This window comes from Chenopodium album, chromosome 1 (genome assembly GCF_948465745.1).
Source record: "Chenopodium album chromosome 1, dcCheAlbu1.1, whole genome shotgun sequence".
NCBI classification, from domain to species: Eukaryota; Viridiplantae; Streptophyta; class Magnoliopsida; order Caryophyllales; family Amaranthaceae; genus Chenopodium; species Chenopodium album.
In genome coordinates this window covers 17,030,449-17,042,063 of record NC_137834.1, presented here as the reverse complement: position 1 = coordinate 17,042,063, position 11,615 = coordinate 17,030,449, and the positions used below count along the sequence as shown (strand labels likewise).

Sequence of the window (11,615 nt, the reverse complement as noted above, 5' to 3'; positions counted from 1 at the left end):
TTAAGAAAACGCGTGAATTTCTAAATCAGCGCCAAACGCCAGCGTCAGCGCTTGGCACTAATGTTGGCGTCTGGCGCCAATAGCCAACGTTGGCGCTAATTAATTTTTAGGAAATTTTAGATTTAACACCACACAAAAACCCGAAAATGGTTTTTAACACCTCCATAAAAAAAAATTGATTTTAGCACCACACAAACTAACAAAAAATTGGTATTACCACCACTTAACGGATTCCGTCCAAAGATTCCGTTAAGTGGGGTCCTCAGTGACACGTGTCTCCATTTTGGTTGTTTAAAAAAAATTTTAAAAAAATTAAAAAAACCCTAAAACTACCCCAGCCACCCGAGCCCCACCACCGCGCCACCACCGCCAACCAAAGACCTACCCCTTCCCTCCCCGAAACCACCACCGGTCGCGATGCCTTCACACCCCCAACCCAGATGAACCCTCCCCCTCCCTTTTCCCGCAATGGCTTTACCCCCAAAAATGACCAAACCCAAAATCTCCTTCCCCAATACGGTCGCGATTCCGGCCACAAATGGACGAAATCGGCCGGTTTTGGGGTTGAGTTGCCTTAATCGGCCGATTTTGACCATTTTTGGCCGGAATCGTGACCGTATTAGGGAAGGAGGGTTTTAGGTTAGGTGATTTTTGGGGGCGAAGCGGTTGCGGGAAAGGGAGGGGGAGGTTTCAGCAAGGTTGGGTGAGCGAAGGCGTCGCTGGTGGTGGTTTTTGGGAGGGCAGGGGTGGGTGGGTGGTTAGGTGGTGGCGGCGCGGTGGCGGGGCTGGGGTGGCTGGGTAGTTTTAGGTCTTTTTATTTTTATTTATTTTTTTTATTTTTTTGGCCAATAAGAAAGCGACACGTGGCACTTAACTGATTCCGTTTAGGAATCCGTAAAGTGGTGGTAATACCCATTTTTTGTTAGTTTGTGTGGTGTTAAAATCAAATTTTTTTTATGGAGGTGTTTAAAACCATTTTCAGGTTTTTATATGGTGTTAAAATCTAAAATTTCCTAATTTTTATCTGCGCCAGAACTCTGTGTTTGATATTTTATCTTTTTGGCTGATTTTCTTTATAAATAACGTTGTAAAAACTCCGTTTTCATTTATCTACAACCTACAATCATCAGTTCTCATCAATTCTCTCTCATTCTCACCAACTCTCATCAAGATTTTCTTGATTACTCTTTCTCTCTCTCTTTTTCTAAACTAGCCTTCTCTCAAATACAAAATTCCGCATTCATTAGATCTAGATACACCTAGCCATATTCGAAGTTGCCTTCGCCCTAGACGTGAAAGGTTTTAATTTTTGAGGGTTTGGTCCCAAATCTCTCTTTCAATTATTTAATTTAATTGTTTTGTTTATTATTTTCCTTGAAGTTATTAACGTGTGTATTTTGTTATTAGAAAGAGATACGAGGCATCAAAGTAAGTACTTTAATGGTTTTTATTGATGTTATGACATAGAGTTCATGCTTATTAGGTTGTTATTTTAAATTCCTAGTATCATGTCTAGGGTAACTTTAATATCAAGTATGATTAAAAGTATGATGCCTTTTATGTTCTTCCTAATATCTATGATTGTTAGTATCATGTTAGGGCTAAAGCTTTGATTTTTATTGCTTAGTGACATGCTAGGGTTTGTTATTAATCTTATTAGTATCATGCCTAGGATCTTGCTATTATTATTATGCTTTAACATGATCATGATTATTTTAATTATATATTTTTATTATAATTATTATTATGTTGCTTGATATTATTTGTTGTTATTGCTTGATCACGCCTTTTATGCATGTTTAAAGGGAATTTGTACTTGTAATCACGCTTAATAAGATAATTAATAATCTTGTTTAGGGTTAATTTGATTATAATTCAAGTGATCGCCAATAATAGATTTATTTGTGCATTAATATTCAACCAACATAGATAAACAGGTTTAGGGTTAATCCTATTGATTGCATGTTAGTCAAAAAGCGCACATGAATACGATCAGAATAAAGTAGAGGCCTATTATTAGAGCAGGTTCAATCTCTTTTAGGTTGGATTTGTACCTTTATCCCCGAACCCTATTTGGTTCAAGACCTTATGGAGTTGACGATCTCTTGGATTGTTAAGGGGTGTAACCTTCACCTAGTGAACGGTTTACAAGTTCCTAAAAAACTTGTTGGCGACTCTTTTACTCTATCTTCTTTCCCTTTGGACGCCACCATACTTTATTGTATGATCACAGTGGGGTTCAAGCTTGGGGTAATTGCTTGAAATATTCCTCACAATAGCTGACATGGCTACTCCATATCTTCCCCCCAGTTCGTAGTGTTTCCTTGGTCATTCTCCTTGAACGCCCATCCAATTCTAGCCCGTGATGTCGTTTTATCCCATGAGCCATCCACTTCAACCATAAAGCTATCAAGACAATCCCTTTCTCTCTCTAGATGCACATAATTAAAGCATGGAGGGATGGTCGGGCCATCCCTGATTGCCGAAGTGCAGCTATCTTGTGTGAATACCTCATGATCTTGCATAGCTATATTTATAAATTCCATAGCTAAGCCTGCCACTCTGTTATTCCCATTGAAACACCTTGCATTCCTGGTTTTCCACAAGACCCACAAAGTAGCAATAAACTGAACACTACGAGGTCCATGTTTACCATCCTCGCTATAAAAGAGCAGGATATGGTTCTGGATCCACTCTCTCAGAGAGTCGGAGCCAGCAGAGTCAAGGCAAATAGTGAGGGGACTATTCTCCCAAACTTTCTTTTCCAGATCACAAAACCGAAACGAATGTTGGCTATCTTCCGACTCTATTCCACAATAGTCACAAGTTGCATCAAATTGTATTCCTCGTTTTGCTAAGTTTAGCTTCACGACAATGCCATCATCATGAAAAAGCTTCCATAGGAACAATTTCCATTTAGGTTGAACCTTATATGATATAAGAAAACCCTAAAGAAACCCTAATTTATTCCCTAAGGAATATCATTAGTAGCTAACATAATAAAAAACCCAAAAATAGGAAGCAAAAACCTCTCATTCGATTAGGCATGAGCGTGTGTAGGGCACGTTCGTGCCCTTTTTCAGCTTCGATAGTCTTTCGTAAAACGACCATAACTTTCTCGTTTCTTATTAGAATTTGGCATATGACCGATCGTTGGAAAACTCTTGAAATAAACTATCACTTTTAACTTGAATCACTTAAAGATCATTCATGGATTGAGAGATATATGAGTTTGAAGTCGACCCTTTGCCACTGCACTAGATTTCAAGTCACAATTAACAATCATTTACCAATAAGTTAAAGTTTATGACTTAATAGGTGTGCTAAATTAGTTACTTAAGTTTTTTTATGAAAATTTTTAGCAAGTGTTCATTCTTTCCAATATATTATTATTTAACATGCCCAATTCAAATATCTCAATATTCCAAATAAATTAAACAAAAAGGTAGTAATTTTTAATAATAATTTAGGTAGAATGAAATGTTGTAAGAAAGAAAAGGATTTCAAAAATATGTGAGTAGAATGATGAAATTTATTTTATTTTATTTTAATTTGGTAAGGACACTAATCAAGCCTTAATCCTCATAGTTTTTTTGATCCAATATTTGCGAGTAGGCACTTGGGAGCAAAGGAGAGGCAAGAGAATCCCTACCCAAGCACCCTCACTTGGTAGGATTCAAAACTCAAACCTTTAACTAACCCCAATTAGATTTATATTGACATTACAACTTAACATGACTCAAATCTAATAAGGCGTGACTCAAATCTAATAAGGTGTGATTTGTGATCAAACTAGACTGAAAGTCTCAACCTGTACCTAACCCAAACTGAGTATGAAGAGAGAGACTTGCAAGGGCAACTGAGCAGGAGTTAGGGCTATGGGCTGATGAAGGAGTTGCTCGCTTGCTTTGGGCTTTGCATTTAGTGTTGGGCTTAACTGTGAGATTCGTGGTTTGCAACTCTTTTCTAGGAAAAGGTGTGGGTGAGTAGGTGACAACTGACAAGGTAGCCATTTGCAATAGTAGAAAAAGTAGAAACAGTGAATAATCATGCCCATAAATTCACTTCTCAGACCAACTTATACTTTATTTTTAATATTTTGTGGTGATCCTTTAATTGCAGGTTGTAGTTTAAGAGAGGGGAATTGGGGAAAAAAAATTTGTTTATAGTATGTATTATGGTGCATCTAGTTCTATGTGAACCACCAATAAAAATATACTTTTTCTTCTCTTTCCTCCTCTACTTTCCTAATTTCTAATTTCTTTCACTTTTATTTTCTCTCCTCTATTTTTCTCTCTATTTTATTTTTCTCTCTTGAATTCATTCATCATCCTTTTAATTAAATTCCTTCATCACCATAGTTGATCATCATAGATTGAATTCCTTCGTTATTATAGATAAAATTCAAATTTTGTCTTCTTCAACCTTTGATTTGAAGCTTTGTTAATGGATGGAGTTTTTACAATGAAGTAGTGAAGCTAAAAATGGCGCCGTCGTCGAGGAGAAGGTGGTTAAGACGACGAAGATGATTATTTTCATTATCTAAATCACCATGGCTAGGTTTGAGTTTTGGAATATGTAGCTTTCATATTATTTTGATTTTTTTAGTGATAATTGTGTATTTTGTTATGAACAGTTCCGTATTTGATTATATTTTAGTATTTTGTACAATTTAAGTTAAAAATATGAACGTATGATACGTGTAGGGAATAGTTTCAAGCTTTAATCCCACTAGCTTGAACCCCACTGTGATCATACACTAAAGTACGGTGGCGTCCAAAAGGGAAGAAGATAGAGCAAAAGAGTCGCCAACAAGTTTTTTAGGAACTTGTAAACCGTTCACGAGGTGAAGGTTACACCCCTTAACGATCCAAGAGATCGTCAACTCCATAAGGTCTAGAACCAAATAAGGGTTCGGGGATGAAGGTACAAATCCAACCTAAAAGAGATTGAACCTGCCCTAATAATAGGCCTCTACTTTATTCTGATCGTATTCATGTGCGCTTTCTGACTAACATGCAATCAATAGGATTAACCCTAAACCTGTTTAACTATGTTGGTTGAATTTAATGCACAAATAAACTATTATTGGCGATCACTTGAATCATAATCAAATTAACCCTAACAAGATTATTAATTATCACTACCAGAAAAAGGTGAATTAGCAACTGATTTTTGCGACTACCATAATAATTAGTTGCAAAAATAATTTTAGCGACTGAATAAGACGAGTAGTCGCAAATTTTGCAACCGAATTTGCAGTAGTTGCTATGCGGTCATTAATTAGCAACTGATTTTTGCAACTACAATAATAATCAGTTGCAAAAAATATTTTTGCGACAGAAAAAAACGAGTAGTCGCAAAATTTGCAATCGAATTTATAATAGTTGCTATGAGGTTGCTAATCTGCGACGCTCTTATAATAATTTGCGACTAACACGGTAGTCGCTACTATTATTTTTAATATTTATTAAAAAGAAATAATAAAAAAAACCCTTAGTATAATAAAAAAAAACCCTTAGTATAATAAAAAAAAACCCTTATTCCTCCAAAATAATTAAAAAAAAAAAACAAGTTATTGCCACCAAAATAACAAGAACATCAGTATTCACCGTAAAAAACAAGAGTATCATACTCTTCCTCAACAAAAAAAAAAAAAAAAAAAAAAAAAAAAAAAAAAGTTTAGAACCTCAAAGCAAGCCAGCCATCACCGCCATCTTCCTCTACTGTTGTTGCACCACCACCACTTCACCTAGGTTAGTACGCGTTCTTCTTCTTCCTACCTTCCATTCAATCTTTCTCTTACTGCATTATGTCAATTGCGAATTTAAGGTTTATCTTTGATTTTTTTGTCCAATTTTTTATTTTAATTTTTTTCAATTGCGAATTGATATTAATCTGATAATTGATTGAATTGCAAATTGGTTTTAATTTGATAATTTCACAGATTCGAGAATTATTCTTGAAAGTTTGGTCGAATTAAGTGGATTTATTCTTGAAAGTTTGGTCGAATTATCTTGTTTAGTTTAGCAATTTTTACTCTGTGTTTTCAAAAAAAATATTATTATATTTTTATTAATGTATATGCACATGTATGTATCCATGTACACGTTGGCTCTCTTTCTTACCAAAAATAATAAAAATCAACGTATCGTTTGTGGGATAAAGTAGCAAACATCGGTATAGATTTATTGTACATATTCCCTGCAGGCCTGCAGCATTATTACCCCGTACTCTTGCAGTTTTGGTCTTGCTTTCTCACTTTCTGTTTTTGAAGTAAAAAACTTTGTTATGTACTTTCCTAGTGTAATTATTCAACTGAAGATTAATGCTGTTGTTTTCCCTTTTATTTCCTAGTGTAATTATTTAACTGAAGATTAATGCTGCTGTTTTCCCTTTTATTGTTTTTTGTTTTTTTTTTCTTACATACTGTCTTCACATTAGAGTTACATTAAAGCTTAGAGATTCATCAGTGTTCTCACCTCTTTCTCAAAACTTCAAGGAAAACAACCCTTACTAGCATACTGTTTTTTTTATGTGGGGTCATGAATCAAAATCTGTCACATTGTTATCAGCATTCTTAGTTGTTATCTTCCATACTTTAGTGGCTGGTAATGGTTGAAGCTTTATTGAAATGGAAGGAATTGGCATTTGGGAACCAATTTATTGCTCAGAATTTAGGTTTTTAAATAGGCTACAGTTGTGTGAGTAAAATGTATAAAACAGAGCAAAGAACACTACTACAAAAATGCTCAAAGAGACCTTAAGTAAGAGATCATTTAAATAAATGTTTGGTCTCTTGGATTCAAGAGACCAACTATTTCAAATAAATGGTCTCTTATGTATAATCTTAGAGATATGAAAATGTACCAAAGAACATCTATTTTAAATAAGTGGTCTCTCCTTCTTTTTAATTAAATAAATTAAAAAAGAGAGACCATTTATTTAGGAGAAGTGGTCTCTCCTTTTTTTAATTAAATCTAATATATATATATAAAGGGGAGTTTTTTTCCGAATTTTTAGAGAGCCACTTAGGATCTAATTTTCTTAGAGCGTCACATAGGATTATAAATTTTTGTTGTAGCCAATCAAATAAGAGATTATTATATTTCTTTTATAATTAAATAATTCAAATGCCACGTAAGCAAAATTGGCGAATACAATTTTTAAGTTTAAACTAATTAAATATTATATATTATCTTTTGATATTAGGAATTTTATCTAAATATATAACAAATTTTAGCACATTAATACAAAAAAAAATATTTTAAAAAAATCAAACAAACCGTGCATCGCACGGGCTTCATCTAGTAAATAAATAAAAGAGAGACCATTTATTTACAAAAGTGGTCTCTCCTTTTTTTAGTTAAATAAAAAAAACATCTATTTTCAAAGTCAGGTTAAAAAAAAAAAAAAATAAAAAAAAATCTAAAAACTCGGCAAAGAGAAAACCCAAACCTTATTTTCATTTCCTCAAACCGCCTCTCACTATCTTTTCACCTCCGGCCGCAAATACCACCACTATCTTCATCGGCGGTGCCGAAATCACTCATCCAAACCTCTTCATCAGCCACCACATCATCACCTTCCGTCGCGTTAACGAAATCACTCATCCAAAGCTCTTTGACGCCGGAATCCGATTCCGATTGAGCGGCTACAGCTTCCTCGCTCTCGCAATCTCTAACCAAATACTGAAGTTCGTCGCTCTCAAATATTTGCCGCCGTCGACGGTGCTTCCGACGCTCTAATCCAGCGAAACTCTCACCATCACAACTCCAGACGGTTGCTCGCGGCTTCACTCTCTCGCTCTCACAGTCGCTCCACCAGAACAAGTCACTCGTTAGTGACGTTACGTCGTCGTTGTCACGCTGGGCAACCGCCTGCTCTTCCTATCATTCCATTCAAGGTTCGTTCTTTTTTTTTTTTTATGCGAATTATTTTTTAAAATTCGCAGAAATTTTTAAAAACTGCGAACACAACAATTTCCATTCCTTAATTCTGCAAATTAATTTTTCCTTCTAGTTTCTGCGAATTAATTTTTCCTTCCATTTGACACTAATTTTGTTCCAAGTTTTTTAAAATTCGGATTTTTAATTTAAATTCCCATCATCTGATTGGTATGTTTATGAATATTTTAGCTAATATGTTATTATCAATTCTATCTGAAATTGTGGGAATTAAAATGCTCGGAATTAAACTGGGAATTAAAATGCTCTTTAGGTGAGTTATAGTGGATTTTTGCTTGTTTTTAGAAATCTTATTCTAGAAATCTGATAAAAGAATACAAAAATTGAATTATGTATGCTAAATCATTATTTTATAAGTCTCTGGCAGAACCTATTTAAGGAGTTAGAGTCCTTGTATATGTTGTTCTTTGTGCTACTATGGTTAAGATAATTTGAAGTGTTTTGATTGGTGTTGTTGGTATGAGCTTCTTTAAACTTTCCCATTTAAATTCCAAATTTAGGGTTCTTTTGCATAATTTCTAGTTCAAATCTTAGATTTTGTTTGATTTATAGTGTTTTGATTTAATTTAGTGTATTTTAGTTTAATTTAATTTAGCATGGAGTATGGAGTGATGCATCTAGGAAAAAGTGAAGAACTTGAAAATTTATCTTGAGTACATTGTAATTTTGGTTATTTTCAATTTCTTCTTAATTGTCATCTTTTTTCAATTTATCTTGAGTACATTGTAATTTTGGTTATTTTCTATGTATTATCAGGAAACTATAGCTAAATTTGCTACACCATGTATCATGATGATACCATCAGCAAGAGTCCTTGTGACGATCCAGGTAATTCATTTTGCTCTATAGATTCTTTTGAATGGAATTATAGATTTAATTAAGGTGAATATTGCTTTGATAATATATTATATGCTAAGTGGATTGTTTACAACAGAGGAATATGAAAAGCTTCATGCTTGACTGTTTGTTAACTTGTATATATTTTGTAATATAAACTTGATGTGTTTGTAGCATGCATATTGTTTTGACATGAATTGTTGGAACTGTTTTCAATTTATGAACAATACAAAGATATACCAACCTGTGATAACTTAAAGGTAATAGCATATAATTCACATTATGCTACTCCATGAAAATCAAGACTGTAAGGGCTGCTTCCGCTGAGTTACAAGCTATAAGAGAAGGCGTTATGAATTGAACTTACTCACGCACACAACACACACTCAAGGGGGCAGCAAGCAAAAGATTACTTTTCATTAACAATTGAAAATTACAAGAACACAATTAGCTTATAGCTTTAGCCTATCACTCTCTACCAAAAATAACTTAAGGTTATCACTCTCCCTAACAACTTGAGGCTGTCAATCTCACTTTCACAATTTCAATATTCAAAAGACATACTCTTCCTTTCCTCCCCTATTCTTTATATATACAAAACAAGTTAGAAGTAATCTCTTAATGATGTTTGTCTTCTAGTTCTTTTGCTAATCTGCTTTTCTTTTTTTTTTTCCCTCCAAAATTTCAAGGTTGACTCTTTCTCTTAACCTCTGAGACTTCCTTAAGTAGCTTGTCTTCTATCTCCCAACTGGTCTCTTTCTGGTTGCATTGGTCTGTCTGTTTGCTTGGCTGACTGTCTGGCTCCTTTGCCTTGCATTGGTTTGCTACTGCTGGTTTACGCCTCTTCCTATTGTTCACAACCCACGGTTGCTGAGTCATCACAGAAAGTCTAAACACTGTCTGGGATAGAGGCATCCGATTCCTCGAACATGTTAGCCCATGGCCTGACACTGTTCGAGCTGAATTCATAAATAAGAGTAAGCATCCTGATTTTCTGAAACGTTCTAACCAAGCAAGAGATAATCGGTTATCTGGCCAAACATTAGAGAAGTTTGACCCTGGCCATCGCCAAGGTAGCATATCTACTCCTAAAGTGGTTAAAAAAGTGGTAAGTGTATGATTTTAGCAGCAAACTTATGATTTTATATAAGATTGAAGCAAGTAGAAAATTTTGTTGTATTTTTATTAGTGCTAACAACTTCTTCTAATACAAGGCAAAGAAAAAGGATGGAATTTTACCAACTGAAGTTTATGAGAGCACTCACTCTGTTTGTGTGGGCAATGATGAAGTTGAATTGATGGGTGACAAGTCTCAAAAAGTCATGGTATGAGTATACTTCTATATTTTGCTAAGATTACAAAAAAAAATATATATGTGGCAGTTAATGTTTGGAGATATTATAGATTGTTTATTTGTTTGTGTGATTGAGTTGGAGGATGAGAATGATTTGCCGACATTAATCATATGATTAATGTGGTATGGCACAATGTGAATTGAGACAGGTTTATTTTGAAGTCATACCCTATAGGAGGGGATTCTTCAATTTACAAAGGAGACTCTGCCAAAATTTTTACTAATAACTGCTTACATAAATTATTTTGCCATAAGTGTTGCATTTTTTTTTTTAACTTTTTTTTTTTTTTTTGATGTTTTTAGTCTTTTTAAGTTTTAACATTTGAGATCATATTTACTAATACATATCTTAATGCAGGGAGAATATATGGAAAAACTTGAGGAATATAAGAACAAAGGAATTGAGATAAACCCCGACAAAGTCTATTTGGAGGTTGTAGGTGGGCAAAAGAAAGGAAAAGTCTACGGTTTAGGGAGTGCTTCACAAATGTATTACAAGAGTGATCCTACTTCTCAATCTACTGCATCATCTTCCACTCCTTCCATGATTTCTCAATTAAATTCTCAAGTTGACGAACTAAAGAAGATGGCAGAAGAAAACCATAACAAGGTAGAAGAAAGCCAAAAAATAGCGGCAGAGAGCTTAAAATGTGCTAAGGAATTCGTCGAAAATCATGAGATCGAAAAAGCTACATGGAAGAAGGAAAAATTAACTATGCAAAAAACATTGCAGGAAATGACATCACTTGTAAAACAAGTTTACCGTCCTTATAAGCCTCTTACGCCTGCAGTCACCCGCTCTCGTGATACAACTAAGTGATTTTTATTTTCTTGGTGGTAATTTTATGAACAACTGGTCTTTTACATTGTCATTAATTCTTGTTTGAAGTAGCTTTTTTTTATATGGGAGGTGACTTTTGGAACAATTAGTCTTATGAGTTAAATATTGTTTTTTAATACATTGATACAAAATTGATTGATATTTTGGATATTTGAATAAAATTAACATTTTGGTTATTTGAATTTATGCGTGGGTACCTTTTTTTTTGTGATTGATATTGCTTGTCGCTAAATTATGGTCTCAAATATTGATCGTCAGTCGCAAATATTTAGCGATTGCAAATTTGGTTTAGAGACTGATTGGTTAGTTGCAAAATCATTAGTCTCAGTAGTCGCTAATCTGTCACAAATAATTAGTTTGTAGTCGCAAAAATTTGTTTCGTAAGTAGTTGCTAATCCATCGCAAAAAACATTAGTCTCAGTAGTCGCAAATCCATTGCAATTAAACTAGTCTCCGTAGTCGCAAAAGTTTAGTCTCATAGTCGCAAAAGTTTGGTCTTGTAGTCGCTAATCCGTCGCAAAAGTAGTCTTACAACATTGGTCTAAGTAGTTGCTAATCCGTCGCAAATATTTTACGACGGACAATAATTTAGTTGCTAAAATTTGAAAGTTAGTCG

At 34.3% G+C, this 11,615-nt stretch overlaps 1 protein-coding gene across 2 annotated transcripts; it reads left to right on the top strand.

The window, feature by feature from the left end:
• The first annotated feature begins 7,607 nt into the window (after positions 1-7,607).
• Positions 7,608-11,181, top strand: LOC145568307 (uncharacterized). Of its 2 annotated transcripts, XM_081627770.1 has the most exons (4): positions 7,608-7,906; positions 8,724-8,795; positions 10,019-10,129; positions 10,517-11,181. In XM_081627770.1, exons 2-4 carry the CDS (start codon positions 8,757-8,759, stop codon positions 10,976-10,978), a joined length of 612 nt encoding a protein of 203 aa, XP_081483896.1. In that variant the 5' UTR covers positions 7,608-7,906; positions 8,724-8,756; the 3' UTR covers positions 10,979-11,181. The 2 variants fall into 2 exon arrangements, with proteins under 2 accessions (XP_081483896.1, XP_081483956.1); XM_081627830.1 differs by lacking the exon at positions 10,019-10,129.
• Positions 11,182-11,615: the final 434 nt, after the last annotated feature.